At 45.7% G+C, this 25,789-nt stretch overlaps 1 protein-coding gene and 1 long non-coding RNA gene across 6 annotated transcripts; one reads left to right on the top strand and one right to left on the bottom strand.

Moving 5' to 3' along the window:
• The first annotated feature begins 4,227 nt into the window (after positions 1-4,227).
• Positions 4,228-25,403, top strand: CXXC1 (CXXC finger protein 1). 5 transcript variants are annotated; one of them, XM_079959007.1, is made up of 16 exons: positions 4,228-4,371; positions 4,578-4,693; positions 5,036-5,136; positions 6,885-7,027; positions 9,308-9,469; positions 9,635-9,661; positions 10,619-10,768; positions 14,716-14,823; positions 17,712-17,896; positions 18,361-18,568; positions 20,527-20,637; positions 22,006-22,055; positions 23,687-23,783; positions 24,443-24,595; positions 24,771-24,921; positions 25,281-25,403. In XM_079959007.1, exons 1-15 carry the CDS (start codon positions 4,306-4,308, stop codon positions 24,915-24,917), a joined length of 1,824 nt encoding a protein of 607 aa, XP_079815133.1. In that variant the 5' UTR covers positions 4,228-4,305; the 3' UTR covers positions 24,918-24,921; positions 25,281-25,403. The 5 variants fall into 5 exon arrangements, with proteins under 5 accessions (XP_079815133.1, XP_079815134.1, XP_079815136.1 ...); XM_079959008.1 differs by having other exon boundaries at positions 9,311-9,469; XM_079959010.1 differs by lacking the exon at positions 10,619-10,768.
• On the bottom strand, positions 18,488-20,516 carry LOC307206186. The gene is made up of 3 exons (XR_013834304.1): positions 19,724-20,516; positions 19,243-19,323; positions 18,488-18,613 (listed from the first exon to the last, which is right to left on the bottom strand). It is a non-coding gene; the product is annotated as an uncharacterized lncRNA (long non-coding RNA).
• Positions 25,404-25,789: the final 386 nt, after the last annotated feature.

Genomic DNA, 25,789 nt, shown 5'->3' on the forward strand with positions numbered 1-25,789 from the left:
TTCTTTGTTTAGTTCTTAATGTTCATTGCTGCAAAGATGCTTCAGCTGCAATCTCCATTTAAAAGAACTGGTCTACAGTGGTGGGAAGGGATCCGAAAGAATGGGTTGTCCCTCCCACTCACTCTTTTAGGCAGGATTATGTAAATTAAGCATGTTTACCTCACTGTGTGAGAGGACAGCCCACTTTTGTTCCTTCTTGTCTAGCTCCCAATGCAGGTCACGGCTGACTTTGTTGTCCTTGTTACAGGTAGGTAACCGTGTTGGTCTGCTGTAGTCGAAACAAAATAAGAAAATTCCTTCCAGTAGCACCTTAGAGACCAACAAAGAAGTGTGCATGCACACGAAAGCTCATACCGATAGCAAACTTAGTTGGTCTCTAAGGTGCTACTGGAAGGAATATTTTTATTTTGTTGTCCTTGTTGGCATAGGAGTGCCAACCATTTGATTTACTTCCAATGTTTTCTGGGATGTGTCTCTGACCTGTGGAACAAGGGAGAGAGATGACATCAGAGTGGGATCTTCCAAAAAGCAGGATTTTCTGATTGCAATGTTAAACCTACATGTGTAGGGTCTGTACAGAATCTGCCACTGTAATCTCATCTGCATGTGTTCAGCCCAGTTCACACATAATGCTAAGCCATGGTATGAAACAAATCATAGCTTACTGTCCATGAGAAAAATGTTGGCTAGGGCATGTTGCTCAGTCACCCACCCTCTTCTTCTTGTGCTGTGTCAAGAGGAAATAAACCAGAGTGCTGGCCTAACTTTACATGCAAACCAGTACAGTGGTACCAGTACAGTACAGTACAGATCCGTTCTTAACCTGAAACTGTTCTTAACCTGAAGCACCACTTTAGCTAATGGGTGTTGGGTTGGAATAAACGACAGACGAGTAGCAGGTGTCATCTGGGAGGCATCCTCTCGAGCATGTCTCAAGGAGTCTCTTTTGTTGAATATTACAGCATTGGGTGAATGGGACAAAAGCATTTCAGGACACGTGGCTTGCCAACGCATGCCCAAAATAAATCCGTCCACATTTCCCCTATTATTTACTGTTGGTGCTGCCATTTCGCAAAGTAGACAGCAATAATTTTATTCAGATGTGGCAACATATGTGCTTGTTGCTGATTGGTCAACACAAATACAATACAAGGGTTGCATATAGGCATTAATCATCAATAGACCAAAGGCTGGGAAAGGGAACACAGAACACAGAATTGAAAAGGCATGAAAACCTCCTTGTTAAACTATTACTAGTGATTAATATGGCAAGACTTAAACAATTACTTGGTGATTAATATACAGCATTCATTTGTAAACGTGGTCAACCAAGCACTAAGAACAGGTCAGACTTTCCAAAAGGCGCGCTGTACACAGGTCGCGGTGCGACTGAAATTCAAAGGTGTTAACGTTGCCTGGGCTGGTATGTTATCATACGGACCAGCGCCAAAGAGTTGGTTGGCCGAATGCTGTGGATCAGCCAGGGCTACTGCGCTATGCTTAAATTCACTTTCAAAAACTACATACTGAGCAGGAGATAAAAGCATACGCATCAAATCCTTCCAATCTTGGGGTAGCATCGTATAACCGCTTGCTATCCCCTCCAGCATCCCTATCACATAGGAGGATTTTAAGCCAGAATCAGTAATGGCTCTCCTTAGTTCCCTCATAACAGAATAAGGAAGTGTCTTGTACAACACCTGTTGCTGAGCAGTTCCTGGGTTTGCATAGGTGATAGGGAAAGCAGATGGCATTTCACCAGCCCATTCAGACTCTTCCTCTAAGGACAGGAGCCCTTTCTGCCTAGAGAAAGCGCGGCGCACACAGCTCCTGTAGGAGAGCACGCAGGGGCTGGGACAGGCAGAGGAGGGACGGGCGGGGTGGATGGGGATGTGGGCTGAGGCGTAGGGAGGGGCTGGCAAGGCTGTGATGGAGGCAAAAGCTTTGGGTAAGGAGGGGGGGATTGTCTGCTGCGGCTAAAAGAACGGGCGCTGGGGGGGGGATTGTCTGCTGCAGCTGGAAAATTGGGCGCCGTCGGGGATGCCTGAGGTCCTAATCTAGCGACGGCGTCGGCATACTTCTGCCAAGTGAGCAGACAATGAATCGGTGCCCTCGGTTCTGCAAAGAGGGTTTTACCGATCTTTTGCCAAGTCTCTGACCCTAAAGACCCTGTTTCCGGGTACCAGGGACACTGGCAAGAAATCTCACATAACAACTGTTCAATTTCTTTCAAAGAGATATGAGCACCCACCACCAGCTGTCTAACAAGATGGAGCAGCTCCTTGGCATGCTCCTGCTGGAATTTTGTCAATTCCCCTCCCATACTCCCGAAGTAGCGCGCTGAGACTTTTCCAGTCGAGTGAAGTATGAGGATGGCTGCGAAGGGATCTGGCTATCACGTTGGGGTCACCAGATGTTGGGTTGGAATAAACGACAGACGAGTAGCAGGTGTCATCTGGGAGGCATCCTCTCGAGCATGTCTCGAGGAGTCTCTTTTATTGAATATTACAGCATTGCCACATATGTGCTTGTTGCTGATTGGTCAACACAAATACAATACAAGGGTTGCATATAGGCATTAATCATCAATAGACCAAAGGCTGGGAAAAGGAACACAGAATTGAACAGGCGTGAAAACCTCCTTGTTAAACTATTACTAGTGATTAATATGGCAAGACTTAAACAATTACTCGGTGATTAATATACAGCATTCATTTGTAAATGTGGTCAACCAAGCACTAAGAACAGGTTAGACTAAGAACAAGTCAGAATGCAATGTTTTCTGATGTGCAGAAACAAAACTTTCCTTCAAATGGGGCCTGCTGCTGCTGTGCCGCCGAAGCACGATTTCTGTTCTCATTCTGAAGCAAAGTTCTTAACCTGAAGCACTATTTTTGGGTTAGCGGAGTTTGTAACCTGAAGAGTATGTAACCTGAAGTACCACTGTACTCATAGTTTAATTAACTCTAGACAAAGCAGAAGTCAAGGTTTGTTCTTGCTTACTGCTAGTGCATATGATGCTAAGCCAGTACTCCGGCTTATTTTCTCCTGGCACACAAAAAGACAAGAGGGCTGGGCACAACTGAGCAGTGTGCACCAGTCTGCTCCTCACTTACAGTGAGCCATTGTTCATGGCTTACTGTTACATGCAAACCAGGTAATCATCTGAAGGGCGCAGTTATTTATTTTGTTTCACTGTTACCTCTGCTCAAACAGGTTTTAGCAGGATTGGCTTTTTGCAAAACCTGCTTGAGTGGTGAAATAATTGGAGAGAAAGATGCACATCACATACAACAATGCTTCTATCAACTCTAAGGTTAAAAAACAAACAAGACTTGAAACACCTGCCATGTGTAAAATCCTTCTTAAACTCTTTAAAAAAATCCATACAACTCCACACCTGGGGGGAAAATAAATTTTGAAGTTAAATTTAAGTTTAAGTATGTGAAATTCTGTGTTCATTTTTTAAATGAGATTAATTTCCTTTGACTCTTAACTAAAGCTTCCTCTCACCCAGTGCTCCTCCCCTGCAACACCTTTGCCCCTGCTGTAGTTTTGGCTGAAGGATGGATATGCTGAGCAGGATTCCTAGAATATTATCCCTGCCTATTAGTTTCAGAGATCAAAAAGGAACTAAGTGTGACAAGGAAAGGTGAAAATGACCTGCATAAATATGATCTGCTCAAAATCTAGCTTATCGTATTGGCTTTGGGTAGCATCAATGGAAATAGAAAACCATTAATTATCTCATCTTGAGCACTGACAAATATTTAAGAAGGGCAGAAGTATTTTAAAATCACAACCACTCGGTATTTTTACACTTGGAAGTATGCAGTGACATCCATTAACAATTACACTCTAGTTTACCAGGTTTTTTTTCTTTTTTAAAAACCGAACTCACCATTATTATTATTATTATTGCTAAATTTGTATAGGCCCCTTATCTGTAGATCTCAGGGCGATTCACAACATAGAAATACAAGATAAAAAACACAAAATAAGACCCAGTAACCTCCCTCGCCTGATCGCGATTCCTTCTATTTATCTAGCCTGAGTGCTGCCACCATCAAAGATGGCCACTTCCTGTTCGAAAGCTGAACAGTGCAAACCCCTTGAAGCGAACAACGGACATTTTTGTCACTGGCAAGCAGGAAGAAGGCAGCGCCCTCGTAAGAGACGGACCACCGGGGAAGATTTCCGTCTTCGTGTGGCGTGGAAGAGGCGGCCATCTTTGTAAAGGGCGGGGGAGGCGCTGGAGACCCGGATGTTGTTTCTCTCCATGCTCGGGCGAAGGCGGAAACGGAAATGGAGGGCGGGGGGCGGGAAGTCGATTGGGCTTCCTCTTCGCAGGCCAGAACAAGGGAGACCATGGTGAGCGCGCGCGGCGGGGAAGGCGGCGCCCCGCGAGGGAAGGGGGCTTCGGGGGGGGGGGGGGGCGGAGGACGGGGGGCCCGGCCGGGCGGGCGGCCCTCCTGGGTCTCACCTTCGGCTGCTTCGGAGGAGGAGGGAGCTCTCCGCCAGGCAGCCCCGCTCATTCTGTCATATACATTCTATACATTTTGTCCTTCCCTCCCCAGGATGAATTTTCTGATCCCGACCTGGCTGTTCTGGGTGAGGAGTCCAAGTCGGAGAATGGAGAAAATGCCCCCGTCTACTGCATCTGCCGCAAGCCGGATATCAACTGTTTCATGATGTGAGTCCCCGAGGAGCTGCGAGGGGCTGAAGGGACAGGCTGGGCTGAGGGATGGATTGCTCGTGGGCTGCGCGGGGCCTCGCCTCTGCATGCTGGACGCGGGGGGGACGGGGGACTGCTCTGGGTCCGGTTCAGCTGTAGCTGCTTGAAGGTGGTAGATCTTGAGGAGCAGTGTGGGGCGGTCAGAGCGAAGGGTATTCTTTCTGAAGCCTGCAGTTGTGTCGAAAAAGGAGCTTACTGGGAGGGTATGCAGAAAGTTGTATTGTTCTGAAACCTGGCTGCCAAGAAGCTGAGTTAGGGAATCCTCACCTTTCCCTTTCTTTGCCCCCCTCCCCATCCCAGAGGCTGCGATCACTGCAACGAATGGTTCCATGGCCACTGCATTAACATTACTGAGAAGATGGCAAAGGCCATACGGGAATGGTACTGCATGCAGTGCCGAGGTGAGTTTACAAACAATATAGTATTGAGACTGGGCTAGTCCCTGTATAACTGGCAAAGTCCTGTGTTTGGGTCCTTCAGATAGTGTATTAGAAATTTGGAATGCCTTGATTTTGCTTACAAAGCTATACATTTATTATTGTCACTGATGTTTGCAAATATGATGGGGAAATGCTGCAGAATCTGGAATGGAGGTAAGTAAAAAGAAGCTTAATTTGTTGGAAGCAATCTGAGCTTGAATAGACTGTCTTTTTGCAGCCTGGCTCTTCTTGTAAAACATTTTAAGAGTGATAATTTCTTATTAAGGTTATTGTAAAATAAGTGCAACGTGGCTATAAACTGTAGTATTAATTTTTCCAAATTATTGCAAATCAAACCAAATTAAATTAGTTTAATACAGTTTCTTTAAAATCAGGTTTCCTGCTCCTGTTCTGAATATATGATCATCACCATTTCCTCTTATTTAGAGTCCAGTTGATATCCTTCACTTGCCGTTAAACCATTCTCCCAGCTGGCTGCTTTTTTCACCTTACAAACAGCACCTCCGTTAAATCTTATAAATAAATAGTCCATTTCACATGTGTATATACATTGTTGTTCCAGACCTGGTGTGCTGGGAGAGTTAATTATTATCTTCCATTGTTCAGTTCTTTGCAGTGTTTATCTGGATGGTGCTAGGTCACATTACATTCCTTCCACTGTTTACGGACTAGCGTATGAGCTGCAAACATAAAAAACTCATAGAATGAATATCCAAACTCCGGCATTAAAATTCCGCTCTGGAGTTCTTCCTCGGCACACAGTTAAAAGTAAGATCTTTTCTCAAATTCAGCCTCTTTACTACACCTGTTTGGTAGCAGTTCATTCTCCCCCCACCCACTTCATTCCTCCAACAGCAGTTCAGGAATAATTTTAAATAAAGTCCATTCATCCTTGGTCAGGGAGGAGGGCATTATAAAACTTTGTTAAATTTTTTGTTGAGCATAAATCAAAATCCTCCCCCCTCTTTTCCGAAGTAACAAACAAAATAACAGCTGCGGCTACACACGTCATTTTCATTATGCAGGGGAGGATAGGAAAAAAGGAGACAATTTGAAAACCACAAGAAAGCACAAAGCACCTTGTCCTCCCCTTCTTTTCCCGGCTGTTAAGGGTTCTCAAGCTTCAAAGAAAACATTCAGATACCTTCAAAGAGCCAAAGTCCAGACCTTTCAGCAGCTGACTGATCACTGGCCATTAGCATATGTCGGTTCAGGAGTGCCTCTCAATTAATGCCAATTGTCCAAATTATGGAGGAACCAGCCACAAATCATGCTGGAGATGGAGGCTCGTCCATGCCGCTCTGCCTTTCAAGTAGGCAGACACGGGCTTGGCGGCACAGTGGGATGCAGTGAGCTCCCCAGACCCAACTGGGGAACATTGCAAGGATTTTTGCCTCATAAATCCTGGTTTTCCCCTGCCTGAATCTCCTCGCTGCCTGTGGAGGGCAGCAAGCAGCTACTGCCAGTGATTCATGATGTAGCTAGAAACTGAAGTGACCACTGGAGTTAATTTGTTAAAGTTTTATACCCTGATCTCCCTCCGTGTAGTTCAGTATATCATACACAAGACTTTTTTCAAACTACTTGCTGGTCCAGGCCAACTTAGATTCAGAGAAAGGACTACATCTGCCTGTATTTGCCCACTACTCTCTGGTCCAAGAGTTGAACCATGTGGGTTCTCTTAGCTAATTTTCCTTTCTGCTCTACAGAGAGAGACCCAACCCTTGAGATCCGGTACAGGCACAAAAAGTCCAAGGAGAAGGATCGTGAGGGTGAACGTGAACGTGCCGAGAAGGACGAGCTGCGTGCGAAGGCCCAAGAACTGGCATTAGAGCAGAGTCGCAGCTCAAAAGTAAGTGTTTTAGCAGTGAAAGGGAGCAGAGTTCAGTCACACCTGTGCAGGGCCTGGCATTCCAACTCCAGAATGTTGAGTGTTTGGGTTCAGAACTGTGGGGCAACTGCCTACTCCCAACAGTCATTGTTTGACTGTTTCATGTAGTACAGGTAAATGCTCCTGTCCAGCTTTTTGCCTCCCTTGTCTGTTCTTGATTGGACAGCATGAAGGTGAAATCATTATAGAAGACCATGGGGCTGTAGCAAACAGTGTGTGGACTTCAAGCCATTCCTTAGAGATTTTTCGTGTATTTGCTGTAATAGCTGCTTCAGACTTCTTTGGGACGTTCACTCACCTCTGCCCAAGTGGAACACTTGCTGTAATAACTAAGCAGCATTCATTTTGCGGCAAATCTTCCAAGAGATTGGTTACCATCTCTTTATGCCTAATCTCCAACACATCTCCCCCCCCAATCTTCTTTCCTCTGGCTGAATCCTTTTATTCAGAGCTGGTTACCAAGCTAAAGGACTTGCTTCCAATAGAGGCTAGAATCCAGGATTTGTGGGGTCTTGACCAGCACTAACGGATAATTTTATTACTCATTTATATAGTTCATTTATGAACTGCTTCCCATGAGGCATCATAAAGCAATTTGCATTATTTTAAAAACATACATAAAACATTTACATATACAATTACATATATAATTTTAGAATTTCCTCTGTTGCAGTTCACCTGCTTGGAGAAGGCAATCTAGAGTTTCTTTGTTCATTATAATTATTATTTATATACTTCTTTTCTGAGAGAAAATATTACAGAGTGGTGTACAAAATTCAAAGCATTAATACAATCAATCCATAAAATTATAACACAAGAATCTAAAAATTTAGTGAACAGTGGCATGGGACTATAATAGCGTTTTAAGATGGCGCACATTAAATGCTGGGGAAATGTATGCCCCCCCTTCCATCCTGCTGCTCTCCTGTCAGTATTTCTTTGGACTTTGAAATGTTTTGTACAGGACTGGGGTGCAGGTAGCAGTGTTATGGGCAAGCGAGCAAGCATGTTCTCACAGAGAGCCTGGTTGCAAGTAGGCATTGCAGCTCTCTAGTAACAGGCCCTGGATGTTCACTTGGAAAGCCTACAAATATGGTGCAGTTAAAATGATCATTTGGCTCTGCATAAACATTTTCACATCTGATAATCCTGTTTAGGTCAGGGGTGGGGAGCCTGTGACCCTCCAGATGTTGAATTCTGACTCCTATCATAGCTGACCATTGGCCATGCTGACTGGGGGGAATGGGAGTCCAGCAACAGGTTCCCCAGCAAGGATTTAAGTCATGTATAGTTGTTGCCTCAAATTTCGCCTCCTGCCTAGATAATAATGTATAGTGTTAGCTCGTTTGGACTCTTATGTGATGAACCCTGAAGGTTAAATACGCACATTGATGAGAGCCACTTGTTTTAAAAGCAGGCAGGTTAAGGTTGCAATCCTGTACTCACCTGGAAATAGGCCCCTTTGTACTAAGTGGGGTTTTCTTCTGAGTATGGGATTGTGCTGTAGTATAATATATGTTTATCAGTATACGATCTGTTGTGTATACGTGTCTATCAGCCACAATAGCTGAATGGAATCTTCATGGACAGAAGGCAATATACTTCCTGATGAATGCATGCTGTGAATAAATAATAGTGGAAGGCCATTCCACTCCTACTCTGCTTGTGAACTTCCTGTGGCATCTGGCTAGCTGCTGGAGATAGAAATGCTGCACTAGAATAGCAGGGATCCCAGCAGGAATCTTCTTATATTCTTTGATGCTTTCTTATAATGTTGCTGATAATTGAGGTTTCTGGATGATGTGAGGAAGGAAAGGGAGTACTTAAGCTCATTTGCAGGTTTCATGGCTGGCAGTATCTGGCTCTATAAATCTGAGGCATGTTTGATAGATCTGAGTAAGTAAGTAGTAACTACCACCTCGTGCCCAAGTTAAGGACATTGCTGTGGATCCTCAGGTTCCTGTGGCCAGGAGTGCTTTTCCTCTTGTTGAGAAAAGGGGAACCCTCAGTTTCACCATTTGATCTTTGTGACAATTTGGGCTGTCTCAGCTGTGCTGGAATATTTTAACATGCTCCATATGGGTCTTGCTCTCTTGTCTTGCTCTCTGATAATATGTATGTCATATCAAACACTTTGGAGGAAGATCAGGTTACAAAATTTTAACAAATAACTCCAGCGATCCCTCTAGATAGCCTCCACATACTCATCTCTCCCCACTTCCTTTCATTTTTTAAAATCAGCAGCAGATCAAGCGCTCAGCGCGCATGTGTGGTGAATGCGAGGCCTGCAGGCGCACAGAGGACTGTGGACAGTGTGATTTCTGCCGTGACATGAAGAAATTTGGGGGCCCCAACAAAATCCGCCAGAAGTGCCGGCTGAGGCAGTGCCAGGTTCGGGCTCGGGTGAGTATTCCAGTGGGCGATTTCTGCCCAGAGATCATTGCATGTTTTTCTCTGTGGGTCACTTTCTTGGCTGCTCCACCCCAGAGGAGCAGCCACCTCAAATTCAAGCTGTTGATTTGTGTGTAGCTCACACGTGATTTTTGTTTCCCGTTCTTTTCTTCCTAGGAGTCCTATAAATATTTTCCAGCTTCGGTAAGTTTCCTTTTTCCCTCCAGTTTTTTTTCTTTCTTTTTTTTCTTTTTCATTAAAAACGGGACCTAAAATAGTTGAGTGTTCAGTTGGGACTCCTGGTTTTTCCCCCCTAGATAGGGGAAGCAGAATGAGACCTGGTCTATGCACACAGCAAAATAAGGTGGAAAAAAATCTGGGAGTGGTTGAGTGGACTGTGCTGCTTCAGATTGCAGATGGAGTACACGTAGAACAAAAAAAGTCTCCCTTCTGGAAGGAATGTAGCATAGCAGGGAGAAAATGTATGATCTGGCTTACTCCATGTTGATTTTATCCCCCTTGCAGGGTGTATTCAAAAAGGATAGCCATAAATATATATTAAAAGATAACCTTCACCTGTCTTGAAGTGAGATGGTCCATTATGCCACATCATTTCCACCTTGTTCTGCTCTATGTTCGGATGCAGCCTAATAGTTAGTGGGGTGTAGTTGAGATAACTTGGTACGTGGCAGTGCATTCCTGTACATGTTTACTTGGAAGTAAGGTCCTGCTGAGTTCAGTTGGGCTTAACTCCAAGGAAAGTGAATGTAGGATTGCAACCTCAGAATCCAGTTTGGATGTATTCTCAATTGCAGGTTTTTTTGTTGGACACTTCAGCCCTGCTTTTTTTGAAATGACTGAGCTTCTCTCTTACTGATTTTGGGAAATAAGCGGGTGTTGGGATTCTCTCTCTGTCTTTTTCTCTATATTTCTGCTTCTCACGCTTTGCTGCTTTGATCTTCAGTGAGTTCTGTTTTCTATTCACGAAGGCTGTGCTCAGGAAGGGAGGGGTGTGCTCACGTCTGTGCTGTTTCGATGCATTATGCTTTTGAAGCCAGATAGATGGCTTCTTTAATGCTTTCCTCTCTTTCTTCTTTTCTCCTTTTTCTCTCACTGCTTTCCCCTCCCTCTCCCACCCCCACTTACCCTAATGCTCAATAGATGTTACGGGGGCGGGAGGATGATCTGCAGATGCTAAAGGAACAGCTAGAATCGGCTGCCACACCTGAACCCCTGTCGGATGACGATCTGCACATAGATCCCGATTTGTATCAGGAGCTTTGTTCAGGGGCCTTCGATGACCAGAACCTGGTGAGACCTGTGCTGGACCTGTTCCCTTGGGATTCCTTGGTCGAGTTGGCAGGGCTCATGCATACTGATGTCAAAAAGCTGTGTCCTAGGACAGGATGTGTGCTGGGTTGCCTCTTTCTTGCCCCGCATCATCTCTTATGCTGTGTTCTGAAATTACTCAAATCAAGTACGCTGGAGAAATATAGCCAAAAAACATGGCTAAATGGTTCCCTGCTTATCCACTTTCAACTATTCTTAGAGCACAGTATATGAAATCTATCCTCAGGTCTGCTTTTTGTTGCTGCTTCTGTGGCTCACCTTGTTTCCTTATTTTAAGCCATCTTTCCCTCAGGTCTCTAAACTCTCTAGCCCTTTTCCTCTTGAGTGTTTACTATTTAGCTGACTGCTTACACAGACCCTCTTGTTGCTCTTGATTCCCAGCCCCTTTGCTTCTTTGTTTCCCAGAACCTCTTACTTAACAACATATAGGTCTGCCTGTGGAACTTCCATTCCTTTTTTAAAAAGCCAAATTTTAATTAATTTTTTTCATAAAGAAATATTTTTATATTAAAAAAAATAAATAAAAAAACAGAGAGAAAGAGAACAGAAAACACCAAAGGAAAAGCAAAGAAAAAGAAGAAAAACAACAAGAAGGAAAAAAACTTTCTGATTTCCCACCTTTTGAATAAAAGAAATTATTCAAAATATTCACTCTAAAATGACACCCAACTGATCTGCATTCTGTTAGGCAATATTTTCCAGTCTTTTGACCCAAATAGATTAATTCATTTTCCTTTTTACACAAAAAGTCCAAAAGGGGATCACTAATTATTATTAATGAATGTCATCAATTTGCTGTGGTTTTCCATCTTGATTTTTTTCAAAAACGATCTCTTCCAGCTATGTTTCTTCCATTCTTTTTCTAGGAAAAGCACTGGAGGCCTGATAGCTTTTTCCTCTGAATTCACATCAAGTTGTACACAGAGTATTTTCTCTCTCAACTCTTACTTCTGTCAGCTCAGGGTGTCACTTCATCTCTCCACCCATGGCTTCATTCCATTCCTCCAACATTGCAACTCTCCCATTTGGCTATTTCATTCCTCCAAGCACCTGTATGTAAGACTTCCATTTCACTGTCTGTTGCCTCCAACTCTACCATTTCACCCTCCTGTTCTGGCAATCCTTTATCCATATTCTATTCTGAAGTCTCTGTATCCTCTTGGATTCTACTTTCCATTTCATCCTTCTATGGACCACTTTTATTCACTATTTCATCAGTCTTAGCTCTAATCATTTTTATTTGCTCTTCAAACATTTGCTGAAGGTTGTCAACAGTCAATGGAACGTCCAGTGATGTATTTGTCATACTGAATGTTCTTGATCCTAGTAACAATTCAGTCTCCACCTTAAGATCTTCAATCTTCCTTATCCAACTTAAGATCTTCACAGCGTTATTTCTTATCAAAACACAATCCTTTCCCATAGATGAAATATGAAGTAGCAAAATTCCATTTCAAAGCAATACTTTCGTAAGGATAACAGAGAACTAAACATAAAGAAAATAGGGATCCTAGCACTCAGAACTCCCTTGATTTTTAAAAACTATTGGTTCCAACAATTAGAGCATGCTTGTTTTATATTCAGCCCTCAAACGATCAACTCTTCTTAAAGCCAGAAATTAGCTCACACACCAGATGTAAATTTCAACCAGCAAATGGAGAAACCCCTTTTAGTCTTAAAGGAAGGCTTTGCAGACCCAATGCCCTGAGCCCTCTTACATGGCTTTTGGGCAAGATGCTGATTCCTTCGCTCTAAGTCATTCAGCCCCGCCTGTGTTTCCAGGAGCTGACAGCTTCTAAGTCTCCTAACAATTTCTCTCACAGAAGCTGTACTGTTGATTAATGTTCTACTGCTGACAACCCCAGCCCCCAGCAGTTGAGATGTTTGGGTTGTATCCACCATGGTAGCTCTGTTTGTGCAACAAACTTCACATGTGGTATGGAATTTTCCTTGTCCCCCCCCCCCCCCCGGAAATCTTCTCCAGGAGGCTGGGAGACCTTTGCAAGTAGATTTTGGGAATGCGTGGGGAGAGGAGGGAAGGGGAAATCTGTTACACAAGCAGAACTCTGTGTGCTTGTTACTGAATGTACCGTATTTTTGGCCCTATAGGACACACTTTTCCCCTCCAAAAATGAAGGGGAAATCTGTGTGCATCCTATGGGGCGAATGCAGGCTTTCACTGAAGCTTGGAGAGCGAGAGGGGTCGGTGCGCACCGACCCCTCTCACTCTCCAGGCTTCAGGAAGCTATCAGCAAGCCTGGGGAGCCCGCGGGAGTTCCCGCAGGGCTCCCTAGGCTGCGGATAGCAGCCTGCTGCCCGGAGCACGGGGCGCGCTGAAGCCGTGGCTGGGGGGGGGAATAATTCCCCCCCTTTATTTCCCCCCCCAAAAACTAGGTGCGTCCTATGGGCCGGTGCGTCCTATGGAGTGAAAATACGGTAACCCTTTGTGAACATTCAGAGCTGTTGCTGCTGCTTAGCTGCTTTCTAGGCAGGCAGCAGTTGCTTTTTAGCCTGCATTTAATTGCTATAACTTACCTTAAGGGATGCGGGTGGCGCTGTGGGTTAAACCTCAGCGCCTAGGACTTGCCGATCGCATGGTCGGCGGTTCGAATCCCTGCGGCGGGGTGCGCTCCCGCCGTTCGGTCCCAGCGCCTGCCAACCTAGCAGTTTGAAAGCACCCCCGGGTCCAAGTAGATAAATAGGGACCGCTTACCAGCGGGAAGGTAAACGGCGTTCCGTCTGCTGCGCTGGCTTGCCAGATGCAGCTTGTCACGCTGGCCACGTGACCCGGAAGTGTCTGCGGACAGCGCTGCCTCTCGGCCTATAGAGTGAGATGAGCGCACAACCCTAGAGTCTGTCAAGACTGGCCCGTACGGGCAGGGGTACCTTTACCTTTACCTTTAATAATCCCAAGATCTTTTAAAAAAAATGAAGCAAAGATTAGGATGGTGGAACTAAATGGCAATTAAGGTGGAAAGTACATTCACCATGGGATAGACACCTGTGGTATTATAGGGCATTGAGAGTCATCTAGTCCAGGCATAGGGTCCCTGAGAGTCATCTAGTCCAGGCATGGGCAAACTCGGCCCTCCAGATGTTTTGGGACTGCAACTCCCATGATCCCTAGCTAACAGGACCAGTGGTCAGGGATGATGGGAATTGTAGTCCCAATACATCTGGAGGGCTGAGTTTACCTATGCCTGATCTAGTCCAACCCTGTGCAATGCAAAAATCTCAGCTAAAACATCCATGATGAATGGCTCTCCAACCTCTGCTTACAAACCTCCAATGAAGGAGAGCCCACCACCTTCTGAGGGAATCTGCTCCACTGTCTAACAGATCTTACCATCAGAAAGTTCTACGTGGTGTTGAGTCAGAATCTCCTGCATCGTAACTAGAATCCATTGATTCAGGTCCCCTCCTCCAGTGCAAACTTGCTCCATCTTCCCTGTGAAAGTTATTTAGATACTTGAAGATGGCTACTATTTCTTCTGTTTACTTGGGACTGGATCCCAGTCATTCTGATACCTGGTTGTAGAGGTTGGCAAAGAAACACTTCTTCGTGGCAGATATCCATAGGTGGCAGTATAACCGTCTATTTGATCCAACTTAAAAAGCCCAGTACAAAGGTGACCCTCTTGCTTTGTGAAGCATGCAAAGCCATTAACTGTCCTACAAAGGGGGGTTCCCCCAGTCACTCTGGACAACTTCCAACAAATTAAAACACAATACGACATCAAACAGGACTGCCTTCAGATGTTTTCTAAAAGTCACATAGTTTTATTTCCTTCACATCTGACCAGAGGGTGTTCCACAGGGCGGGCACAACCACAGAAAAGGCCCTCTACTTTTGCAAATCTAGATTTATTGGAGGACTCCTTTTACTTTTCTCTCTTTTCCTCTCTTAGCCGTGGCTCAGCGACACTGACGATGCGCCCTTCCTTGATCCTGTGTTGCGGAAACGCGCTGTGAAAGTGAAGCATGTCAAGCGGAGGGAGAAGAAGTCTGAGAAGAAGGTATGATCCTAGATGGTGGGTGGGAAATGTCACAACTGTAAGAGTGCCAGACTTGTTTTTAGTGACCAGGCCTTTTCCCAGAGCTGCAATTCTTTTTGGGTATGTAACAGGACAAAATCACACTTGTAAAATCAGAATATTTATTTATTGAGATTTTAAGATGGTTTTTCACTAAGGATCTCAAATTGACTTCCACAAATTAAAACTAAATACAATTTTAGATTAGATCATACAATATGAACAACACAGAACAGGCCAAACTGAAACCATAGGGCAGCCTCAACAACTCAACTGGAAGCCTGGGAGAAGAGTTAATTCTTGACTGGACAACCGAAGGCTAACAACAATATTGCTGTCAGCAGCTCTGCGGGGAGAGAGTTCCAAATTTAGTGCACAGTCCCTGGCAAGGATGGTACAGCACAGTGAGCAATACTGGGTGGCACAGCAAATACCCCCTCCCCCGTTGATCCACTGTATCATTGTGGCCTCAGCTCCCAACCCCGGGAGCTGCTCAGGAGGCCGGGACTGAAGTAGGTCAGATAATCTACTTCATTTAAGCACGCCTGAAGTTGCACAACCACAACTGTCTTGTGCACCATGCCTAAAATGGGGATGTTAGCAATTGGGCAGGAGTTATCAAGGACCTTGGGGCCCGGGGAGGGGGGGCTCTTGAGGAGTAGGGGCACCATCACCTTTTCCAAGATGGTTGGGACAAGCCCTTTTTGCAAAGAGGCTGCCAGCCCCCTCCAGCAAAGCTAAGCTCAAACAAGCCAAGGAAGGCAAGGGTCGAGAGAACATGTCATGAGTGGTATTTCTTCATACCTCTGGTCCACATCTTCATGTGCCAACAACCGAAACTGATCTCATACAACAGGGCCACAGTGGCATTAAGGCTGGAACTACCCAGCCCTCCAACCTATGCTAGTATAGTCTACTCTTGCTTCCCCCAGCATGGTGCCCTTATGAGGTTTCAGACTACAACTCCCATCAGCCCCAGTAATCATTGTCAGTAATCAGGGAAGGTGAGAGTTACAGCCCACAACAGTTGGAGAAAGGGTGTTCTACTCTGACTGGCAGTGGCCCTCCAGCATCGGTGCCACCTTCCGAAGAATTGGGGGGGGGGGTGTGGCAATGTGTGATGTTGGAGAAGCTGGGCGCAGCATTGCAGCAGTGGCATGGCTTCAGTGGCTGCAACGCCTTCTGCTGCTGCCATTGCCACTGGTCTGGTGCTGCTTCCCACCTTCTTCCCCTCCGTGGCAAGAGGAGAAGGAGCCGTGGCCATTGAAGCTGCACTGCACTTGGCTCCAGGCTTGTCCTACTTTGGAGGAGCTGGGGCAGAGCTGAACCCTGCAGCAGCACAAGTAGCAGCACAAGCTTCCATAGTTGTGGCTTTGGCTCCTCCTGCTGCCATTGGCCTGGGGCTGTTTCCTGCCACCTGCCGACTTTGGGGTGGGGTGGGGTGGGGTTGCCCCCTCCCAAAAATATCAGGGGGCCCCAAAGGGCTCAGCTCCTAGGAGATGGCACCCCTGCCCTCCAGAGTCTCTGGCAAGAAGTGTTTCTCCCTATCCCTTGCTCCTTTTAATTGAATATATCACAGATTAAACCTGGGACCTAGTACAGTGGTGCCTCGCAAGACGAAAAGAATCCGTTCCGCGATTCTCTTCATCTAGCGGTTTTTTCGTCTTGCGAAGCAAGCCCATTGACAGCTTAGCGGATTAGCGCTATTAGCGGTCTAGCGGCTTTTAGCGATCAGCTGTTAAGCGGCTTATCAGCGGAACAGCTGATAAGCGGCTTAGCGGCTTAGGAAAGGGGGGGAAAGCAAAAAAAAAAACGCGGGAACTCGCAAGATCTTTTCGTCTTGCGAAGCAACCCCATAAGGAAATTCGTTTAGCGAAGCGCCTCCAAAACGGAAAACCCTTTCGTCTAGCGGGTTTTCCGTCTTGCGGGGCACCACTGTACATGTGAAGCTCTGGTCCTGGCTTATGCATTTTTTAATGTGAAAAGTATCCAGTCATTGCATGGCAACACAAAAATACATATGAAAGAGGAGAGTTGTTGCATTGTGACTTGTGACAGAAGACTAAGCATATGAATGTATTTACAAGATGTTGTTTTAATACAATAAATAACTAGTCTGACAACCCATTTTGGTGATTGCTTTAGACTCCAGTGGCTTCTGTTAGATGATGATAAAACCAGTGTGGTGTAGTTGCTAAGCGTTCTGGACTGTGAGCAGAGAGACACAGATTCAAACCCTCTGGAGGAAGCCCTTCCAATCCAAGCCCCTTCTGCCTGCTTCCTCAATGGTGCAGCCAATCCCAGCCACCTGTGGGGCTTCCACTGTGTAGAGCTGTCTTCAAGCGCTGACCATTAATTGATTGCTGCTGCTGGCAGAGAGCCGTATGCTGCACATTAAAGCCTCAGCAATTAGCTAATAATCAGGGCTTCAAAGGACTTTGCAGGCATTGCTGATAAGCTGATTAGCATTGTCTGCAACCCCGTTTTGGCCCTGGTTGGTTTGGTTTGGCCAAAAGGGCCTGGTAGGCCTTATTAAGCCTGCAGGCTGGAGATACCTTGCAAAAGGATAGCAAAAGGAATAAACGTATCTGCCTTCCACCTCTCCTGCTATAATTACCAGTGGGGTGGTGGTGTTAGGGTTAGCGAAAGGAGTGCAGGCAGCTGGCAGGTCATTGCTGCCTGAAGTGTCAGTGTTGGATGAATGTACTATTGGCTTTATGGCCAAACTATCCTAATCACAGAAGTAGGAAATAGGCGGCAGTAAATGGGATTGCCTGTATTTGAAGGTCATGAGTAAACACCGGTGTCCCTTTTGCTCTTGCAAGGGTGGGCGAATTCTAGCCGTGTCATCTCTGGTTCTTGCCCTGCAGAAGGAGGAGAAATACAAACGTCACAAGCAGAAGCAAAAGCATCGCGACCGGTCAAAGCATGCTGAGCGGGTGGACACCAAAGACCCATCATCACTCCACCAGTGCCTTGGCCCTGGCTGCATCCAGGCTGCTCGGACTAACTCCAAGTACTGCTCGGATGAATGTGGCATGAAGCTGGCAGCAAAGTAAGTGGGGGAGCCTTCCTTGGAGGGCAGCTTTATTTCTTTTCTTAGAAGCTTTGCCCATTCATTGGTTTTCCAGCATGGGTTGAGTAATGCAGGGGTTTGTGTGGCAGGAAAGAGACTTTGGGCTTTTAAAATGTGGACTCACTTGGGCCCTTTGGATGCTTAACCTTAGCCTCAGCTCTTCAGCTGTCCCAAAGAAGTAACTATGACATAACTGAAAGGGCGATTGGGAGGAGGAATGCCATAATGCAGTAATGGGCAAAGTGAATCCCGTAACAGCCTAAGCCTGGGAGCAAGTGCATCAGTTTGAGTTGTGGGAGTTCCGGGTGGTTTTCTTATGAGCTGAAAATGTCCCCATCCTGTAGGTTTGTGTTGTGCAGTGTGATGCTGTGTGACGCACCCTTTTGCCATCATATTGGCCAGTTTTCAGTTGCGTGCACCCTCTTGTCTCTGTCCTTTCTCAGCCGCATATATGAGATCCTCCCGCAGCGCATCCAGCAGTGGCAGCAAAGTCCATGCGTGGCGGAAGAGCATGGCAAGAAGCTACTAGAGCGGATACGGCGGGAGCAGCAGCAGGCCCGGCTCAAGTTACAGGAGATGGAGCGCAAATTCCATGAATTGGAGGCTGTCATTGTCCGGGCCAAGCAGCAAGCCATCAAAGAAGACGAAGAGGTACCTGGAAGAAGTGCAGGAGAAAGGAGCAGGCAGCCAGGCCTCCTCTCTTGGGGGGTTGAATGAATGAATGAATGAATGAATGAGTTTATTACGGTCATAGACCAGAGAAACATGGAACAACAATAGTTTACAAAGGGAGCAATGGTGTCAATCTAAAAAAATAAAAAAAAAAAATTGTAAAATTATACATAAAAAGCAACACACATGCACACACACACACACACACACATATACACATTTATGCACTGCAATATATGTATAGGCTTAAAAGATAAGGGGGCTTATCCAGGGGTCAAGTCTTTTACTTTTTTACAGCTAATGCCCTCCGCTTGATCGCAGCCGCAGAAAATTTGGCCACTTTCAGTGTTACTTCTGGGTTTTTATCTCCTAGTAGGATTTTCAGCCGCTGAAGTTCAGATCGACCTGGAAATTTCTGAACGATGGGGGAGATAAACAGTGACCTAATATCCCCGTAAAGGTCGCAGTGTAGCAACACATGTGAAGCCGTTTCCACCTCTTTCAGACCACATGGGCAAACTCGTTCAGCATAGGGTTTGCCCTCGTATCTGCCCTTTAGTAAGGCAGATGGCAGTACATCAAATCTGGTAAGGGTAAACGCCCGCCTGTATTTTGCGATTTGTAGATCCAGCAAATATGGTGTTAGATTAAACCCCTCTTGGGGGGTTGCAAACAGCACCTCCTTAACCTTCCAGGGAGGACTTGGGTGCATTAGACGAGAGCCCTTTTGCAACCTAAGTATATAAAAGGTAAAGGTAAAGGTACCCCTGCCCGTACGGGCCAGTCTTGACAGACTCTGGGGTTGTGCGCCCATCTCACTTAAGAGGCCAGGGGCCAGCGCTGTCCGGAGACACTTCCGGGTCACGTGGCCAGCGTGACATCGCTGCTCTGGCCAGAGCCAGAGCCAGAGCCAGAGCCAGAGCCGCACACGGAAACGCCGTTTACCTTCCCGCTGGTAAGCGGTCCCTATTTATCTACTTGCACCCGGAGGTGCTTTCGAACTGCTAGGTTGGCAGGCGCTGGGACCGAGCAGCGGGAGCGCACCCCGCCGCAGGGATTCGAACCGCCGACCTTTCGATCGGCAAGCCCTAGGTGCTGAGGCTTTAACCCACAGCGCCACCTGCGTCCCTTAACCTAAGTATATACGTGTGTTTTATTTCATACATTTGGGTGTAAATTTCACAGATAGTTGTGAACACTGACAGGATGGGTCTGTTCCCAGATTAAACCGAGAACATACCCTTATTATAGGTATGCCCTACCTGTGACTTATTCAGTGCTGGAATGGTTGCATGTGAGCTTGATGCTCGAGTCCAGAGCAATTTATTTCTGATGTTCTGAAGGGATAAAGAAAATGACAACAACTCAGACTTCCCTGGGAATTTTATTGCGAGGGGCAGGATATAAATTCTTATGATAAAATAAGCTATAGTTCAGCTTGCTTTTGCCTTATGATTCTCAGGTTGCCAGCATCTGCTGATTTCAATTGATGCCAAAGCTTACTTGTTTAATCCCTGGTGTGACCAAGCGTTAGGATCTGCATTAGGCGTTACAACACATTCGGGTGAAAACAAAGCAGCAGCAGTAGTAGTAATAATAATAAAAAAATATTTGTACCCTGCCTATGTGGCTGGGTTTCCTCCAGTATTGTTCTTTGCTAGGAGCAGTGACGTAAGGTGTTGGAAATATTCTTGGGCACACAGCAGGGTACCCATCCCTTTATTTATTAAGTGCTTCCTAAATGTTTTAGTACTGTAGCTTACCTGGAACTGCAGAAACTGGGGGTGGAATTTTCAGGTGTCTGGCTGAGGGGGTTTTGCCTTGGTGGGTTATAAGTTCTGCAGGCTTCCTCATGGAGTTGTAGGGTGGGATGCTGTTTGCTTTAAAAATCTGACCACTAAATCCTGACACCTGCTTGCCTCTTTCCTCTGCCACAGACCAGTGAAGGAGACAGTGATGACACAGACTTGCAGATATTCTGTGTCTCCTGCGGCCACCCCATCAACCCCAAGGTGGCGCTGCGGCACATGGAGCGGTGCTATGCCAAGGTTAGCTGCCTGTCTTCTCTGCGCTGGGTAACCTTGGTGTTGGGCTTCAGGGGCCTGTGTTTGAATTGAGACGCTGCTATCCAGCCTCTGAAACAGGGATTTTTGTGGCATACCTGAAACTGGGTTAAAAAAAGGTTTGGTAGACGTGGTAGGTAACCCCAGGATGTGGAAAAGTCTTAGCCAAAGAGCCTCCTCTGCTGGATTGTGGAGCAGCTTTCTAATTTTTTTAAAAAAACATAATTTTTATTAACAGGCCAATCATATCACATTATTTTAAATCACATTAATTCCAAATTATACAGCCAAATTTTTCAATTTTGTTGGGGGTACCCATACATCAAGCTCCGGACGAGGATCCAAACATCACTTCTATTACTGCTTTAATTAAACAGTTCTATCCAGTTCTATCCAGATAGTCTCTTTATTACTTTCTTCATCTTCTTGTTGTTGTCATATATTCCTTTCTTTGCGATCTCTGATAATCTTCACAGGCAGGTTGAAAACAAACATCGTCTGTGTGGGTTTTACACACTCCAAAAGTCATATCTCATAGGGACAGCCGCCATTCCCCTCCTCCTTCGAAAGTTTATCTTCGGTCTGCCCTTTCGTTTTCCCAGGCTTGTAAAATATCTCATAGAGGGCTCTGCCAGGTTAAGATCAAATTCCAATCATCGTTCACTTTCAAATAGTTCTGGTTCTCCTCCCCCCGTCTTTCATAAACAAGCCTGTCTTGCGAGACACCACTTTAAAACTGCGTCATAAAATTTTTCCATTCTCCGATGTTTACCAATCCTCTCTTCATTCATCATTAATTCATCCCACACAGTTTTTAAATTCCTGCTTGTGTAATAAAATACGGCGGTTCTTCTTTCTTTGGGGTGGAGGGTTATTAATACTCACATAAGGCAAAGAAAAAAAAGTTTTTTTCTGAATAAAGGGTGGTATTGAAATGCAATACGCTGTTCACTGTAGCTTGACCTCTCCTATATTTAACCTATTATCTGCATAGCTGATGTTTTGGGAACTGCTGGCCACATGATATTTTGGCTACCATAAATAGTTTTAGCCAATGTGTTGCATTGTTGGGATAGGTCTGTTGATGGCTAGATGCCTTGGAAACGAGCTCGGCTTCTATAGTCAGAGCCTGGAACTCTGGGGCTACCTATCATTTCTGCAGCAGCCCTGCCCACCTGTCATAGTGGGGCTTGGAAGTCCACTGGATTTCTAGCTCACTGGCCGGTAGGTTAAGAGCTAGTTGAACTTAGGTGGAGGATCTTTTCTTCACTTGATGGTGCTTTTAATGTTTGTTCTGCTGTGACTTCATGGCTGTGTTTTTCTCTTCTGTCTGTCTCCCCCCATCCCCCGCAGTACGAGAGTCAGACATCCTTTGGGTCTATGTATCCAACACGTATTGAAGGGTAAGCTACCTGCCCAACTCTAAAGTTCCTTTTCGCTATGGGCTGTTCACCAAACCCTCCTCACCAGGTTGTATGCCACTGGTGCCATCTGTCTTGAAGTTCTGCTCCTTTGTTACATAGTTACCCCTGATGGGAACAAGAAGCTGTGAAGAAATGCAATGGCCCTTTCCAAACCCAGTACTGTCTGCTGGGTGGAAATCTAGTTTTTGCCAATACATATTTAATGTTTGTAGCTGTAGGCCATTGCAAGAGTCGGAATCCATAGCTTCCTTTCCACTCCCAGAACAATGTGAGACTTTTGCATCTCACTTACGGAACAAGGGAATCCTAGTGCCTTTTGTCAACAGTACTGGGTGCCCACCTCCATGCTCACTTTCTTTTTATGAAAGGTGGATGGGCATAAATGGTTTTAAAAAGTGTACCCCATGTTGCTAGTTGGTATTAGTGCAAAGAAAAGGGTGCTTGGAGTATGTAATCTTGAATTTGATGTCTGTCTGAGCTGCTTATGAATGAATGAATGTCTGCTCGGTAACTTGGAAAGAAACTGACAGCCCTCACTTTACTCCTACATGGGCAGGTACATGGGAGATAGTGGATTAAAAGGATTGGCTTGTCAAGATAGACACCATGCTTCAGCCTAAAGCATCCTTAACAGGTAGCAGGTTAGGAGGCCCAGTTCTCACTGAGGTATTAAAGGGGTGTGGGATCTACCAATGTTAGGTGGGGCTTAGGGGGCGGGGGAAGTAAAACCCCTTCATGTAGAAAACTAAATATCAAGAAGGAATGTGTCCTTTTACCGACATCTAGTTTTTTGGTTTGGGGAATTCACCCCCTTTAGTGGGCATGTGAATCTCTAACTGTAGACTGAAATTGTGTAGTTCAGGCCACCTTGGTTTCCCATAGGAATCCGATTGGCCACTGTGAGAGCAGGATGCTGGACTAGATGGGCCATTGACCTGATTCAGCACAGCGCTTCTTGTGTTCTTATAAATTGGGTCCTAATACTGTCTTAAAACTCAGCAACATCTTCATTTTAATGGTCTTTCTAAATAGCTTGGTCCACTGCTGACTTTTACGAGTTATGAAGGGGTTGCTGTGTGCATTCCCACATATTGGTTTTGGGCTACTTTGTGGAGCACTGGGTGAAAACATCTGGGAAACAGAATGGGAGTGAAATCTGTGGAGAGGGTTATTCTCCCACCTCAAAATGTATTTGTGGGAAATCAGGAACCCCATTCGTCAGGTTTCTCTCTTCCCCCAACTGCTGCTCTTTCTGATCAAGAAACTCTGATCTCAGATAAGGCAGAATTAATTTTGCTTCTAAATTCGGGACACACATGCTATGCATGTAGAATATCTCTGCTTAAATCTCTGGCAACTCCAGACCCCTGTCTGGAACCCTTAAGTGCTTCTGCCCATTAGAGTGGACATGCCTGACTCCAGGTGAGGCAGCAAGGTGTGTTCCACAGTGTTGATGTGCAACCATGCTTTCCTAGCGTTTAACCTGAATTGACACTCCATTTTTAAAAAAAGTTTCATTTACATTTTTTAAAATAACCCATTTCTTATCAAGTTTGCTGAGGATAAGGCCATGACTTTGTAATCTTACCTGTGTGTATTCTTTTCTCCAGGGCAACTCGCCTTTTCTGTGATGTCTACAACCCACAAAGCAAGACCTACTGCAAACGCTTGCAGGTCTTGTGCCCAGAGCATTCCCGTGACCCCAAGGTAGGAACAGAGTGCTCTTCCGGTGAGGTCCTTGTCCACTGTAGTTTAGGAACAGGCTAGGATAGGCCATCATTCAGAAGGACTATTAGGTGAAATACCGTGTTGTGAGCTTTACCCAGGGCTTTGTGCTGTGGTGATTCAGTAAGAGTGCAGAGAAAGCATGGTATGCAGCACTGAACATGGAATTGGCTATCATTATAAGGAAAGCAAGTTTCTAGCCCTTAGTTTCTAGCACGGATACACTTGCAAACTAATGGGTGATGCCTGCGGAAGTATGGCAAACCAGAGGCATAACTGAACAATATTCTCAGAGAGCAAAGGACTTCAGTGTCCTGCATGACAGCAGAACCGACTCCCTCGGAAGGCTGGATGGTCATCTGTCATGTACAATTTAGTTATGATTACTGCATTGCAGGGGTTGGACTCGATGACCCTCAGGATCCCTTCTAATGCTAAAGTTTTGTGATTCTTTGATCCTATGACTAGTAAAGCCCAAATAAGTTATGCAAAATGAGAAAATTATGCAATTTTTACAGGTTGTAGAAGTGCACTTCTCTTGTGTTCCAGTTGGATTATCTTTGTGCAGAATATTTTTCAGTGAGACACACACCACAGCTATGGCTTCATCCTGCTCAATCTCGACTGCAACTTTTCCCTAGGTGTCAGCAGATGAGGTGTGTGGGTGTCCCATGGTAAAAGACGTGTTTGAGCTCACGGGGGAATTCTGCCGCGTGCCCAAGCGCAAATGCAACCGCCACTACTGCTGGGAGAAACTGCGACGGGCGGAGGTGGACCTGGAGCGAGTGCGCGTGGTACGGATTGGGAACTCGTGTTAGACCTTGGGCGGGTGGACAGCACAAAAGGACAATGGCCTTGTCATGCTGCCTGTGAAATAGGCTTGTCAATTTCAGGGAGGGTTGCAGCTAATGGGAATCCTTTGGACGATGGGCTAGGTGTGATTGCTTTCCTCTTGTTCCTTTGTGTCAGTGGTACAAGCTGGACGAGCTGTTTGAGCAGGAGCGGAACGTCCGCATGGCTATGACCAACCGCGCTGGGCTGCTCGCTCTCATGCTGCACCAGACGATCCAGCACGACCCCCTGACCACAGATCTGCGCACAGCCACCAACCGCTGAGCTGGTGAGTTAGTGGCATCAGTGTCAGTCCAGGATGCTGAGTGCTCATGCGGGGCAGGGACTGGAGGTAATTTGGCTGAGGTGGACTCAATTACATGAGCTGACTAACCTCTGTCAACCTTTGACATTGGCCATGAGCCCAGGATTAAAAGCTTTTCTTGGCTACTGTGACCACAGGAATGATCAGGGAGGCTTTTTCTCCTTGGGTCTGATCAACAACTTGAGTTGCTTGCATGCAAATTGGCCTGCACTTTCCGGCAAAAGGGCAGTAGCTGGAATCTCTGGCTCGGTTAAGGGGAAGATGGTAGGGTCCTGTGTTGTGTCTTTCCTTCCCTAAAGTCTGTCTGTCTTTTTCCTCTGCAGGTGTTTTCCTTCATGACCAGACCTTCATGATTAAGTGCCAACTGAACCAGAACCTTTTCTTTTATTTTCGTAAGCTCTCATTTTTAAAAAATTAATTAAAATGGTCTGGTGTTTTGGCTCTGAGCCCCTTCTTCTTTATCTTGTAGAATCTAGCAGCCTTTGACCTCGCCCCTGTGCCAGTGGCCTTTAGCCTTGCCTGTATATAGTCTTTTTAAAGAAATATTCATAAGGTTTTAAGTGGGAACCCGCCCCACCCAAAAAATTGAAAAGGAAAGGGAAAGTGTTTTTGCTACTACCGGCTTAAGCTAGCCCCAACTTCTCTAAGCAGGATTTTGATTAGATGTGATGCTGTATTGCAGCAAAGACTTTTCTAGGCATTAAGTGGCCACCCCCTTTCCATGTAGTTGCTGTTGGCTAACAGACATTGAAAGGAGGGGGACTGGCTATTGAATCAGGGCAAGGAAGGCAGCTGTTTTATTGTGCTGCTGCTTGGAGGCATAAGAGAGTCT

Source organism: Podarcis cretensis (assembly GCF_951804945.1).
Source record: "Podarcis cretensis genome assembly, chromosome: 17".
NCBI lineage: Eukaryota > Metazoa > Chordata > Lepidosauria > Squamata > Lacertidae > Podarcis > Podarcis cretensis.

Coding starts and splice junctions, on each gene's coding strand:
- CXXC1 (XM_079959007.1), top strand. CDS start 4,306: ATGGAGGGCGGGGGGCGGGAAGTCGATTGGGCTTCCTCTTCGCAGGCC. Junction 5,137..6,884: donor GTACTGCATGCAGTGCCGAG/GTGAGTTTACAA, acceptor TCTGCTCTACAG/AGAGAGACCCAACCCTTGAG. Junction 22,056..23,686: donor TATCCAACACGTATTGAAGG/GTAAGCTACCTG, acceptor TCTTTTCTCCAG/GGCAACTCGCCTTTTCTGTG.